Source organism: Merops nubicus, unplaced genomic scaffold (assembly GCF_000691845.1).
Source record: "Merops nubicus isolate BGI_N331 unplaced genomic scaffold, ASM69184v1 scaffold25754, whole genome shotgun sequence".
Classification (NCBI taxonomy): Eukaryota; Metazoa; Chordata; class Aves; order Coraciiformes; family Meropidae; genus Merops; species Merops nubicus.
In genome coordinates, this window is record NW_008605286.1 from 3,240 (window position 1) to 4,133 (window position 894).

Consider the following 894-nt stretch of genomic DNA (forward strand, 5'->3'; position numbering starts at 1 on the left):
CAGAGGCACCCCCCAGGCCCTCCCAGCACCCCCTCCCAGTGCCCCCAGTACCTGAGCTCCTTGCGCCCCAGCACGCGGATGTCCCTGCAGCACTGGCGCAGCTCCTCCGTGGTGCAGCTGTGGTTCTCCAGCTCCCCATCCTCCAGAGTGATCTGGGCAGAGCAGATGGAAGGGGCTGTTAGTGCCCCAGCTCCTGCCCGCCCTCGGGGCCATCTGGATCCCTCTTTCCATCACTCTGTGCTCCCGGGGACATCTCAAGGGCCACCAAGGTCCCTCTCACTCCAGGCACTCACCTCGTTGGCCTTGGAGAGGAAGTCCACGGGGTTGGGAGCCTTGAGGAAGTCCATCAGGGTGAAGCGGTGGTAGAGGGTGGTGTCCCCATCTGCATAGCCCTCTGCCTGCAGGAGGGAGGGGCTGCATGAGCCACAGCAGGACACACATGGACCTTCAACCACCCCAGGGGGGTGAAAGGTGTCCTGTAACTCCTGTCTCGCTGCAGCGGGCGCCTAGAGGTGCTCACACCAGCCCCACCCCACCCAGCCCCATCCCTGTCCCACCTCAGACCCACAGAGGTGACAGTGACACAGGGTTGGGTCAGCTCTGTGCCCAGCTGACCACTCAATGTGGCCTTTGCTGTCCTGTGTCCTCAAGATACCAGACACCTAAAGACTTCCCAGGCTGTAACCCTCCCCACAATGGGCTCTTCCCCCACTGGGCACCCCCAGGCCTTTCATCTTTCTAAGCAATTTTGCTTATGAAAAAAATTATCCATAAGGGGATCAAGACACTCTCAGGAAGTTTCCAGATAACACCAAATTAAGTGGGGGTGTTGAACTGCTGGAGGGTCAGGAGGATCTGCAGAGGGATCTGGCCAGGCTGGCGCAATGGCTGAGG

At 60.3% G+C, this 894-nt stretch overlaps 1 protein-coding gene across 1 annotated transcript in view; it reads right to left on the bottom strand.

The window, feature by feature from the left end:
• FTSJ3 (FtsJ homolog 3 (E. coli)) overlaps positions 1-894 on the bottom strand; it is a gene marked incomplete at both ends in the record, with an annotated part of 6,333 nt that overhangs the window by 3,196 nt on the left and 2,243 nt on the right. The window contains 2 exons of the mRNA XM_008939299.1: positions 10-152; positions 294-398. Coding sequence (XP_008937547.1) covers positions 10-152; positions 294-398 — 248 coding nt within the window. The remainder of the gene's footprint in view (positions 1-9; positions 153-293; positions 399-894) is intronic.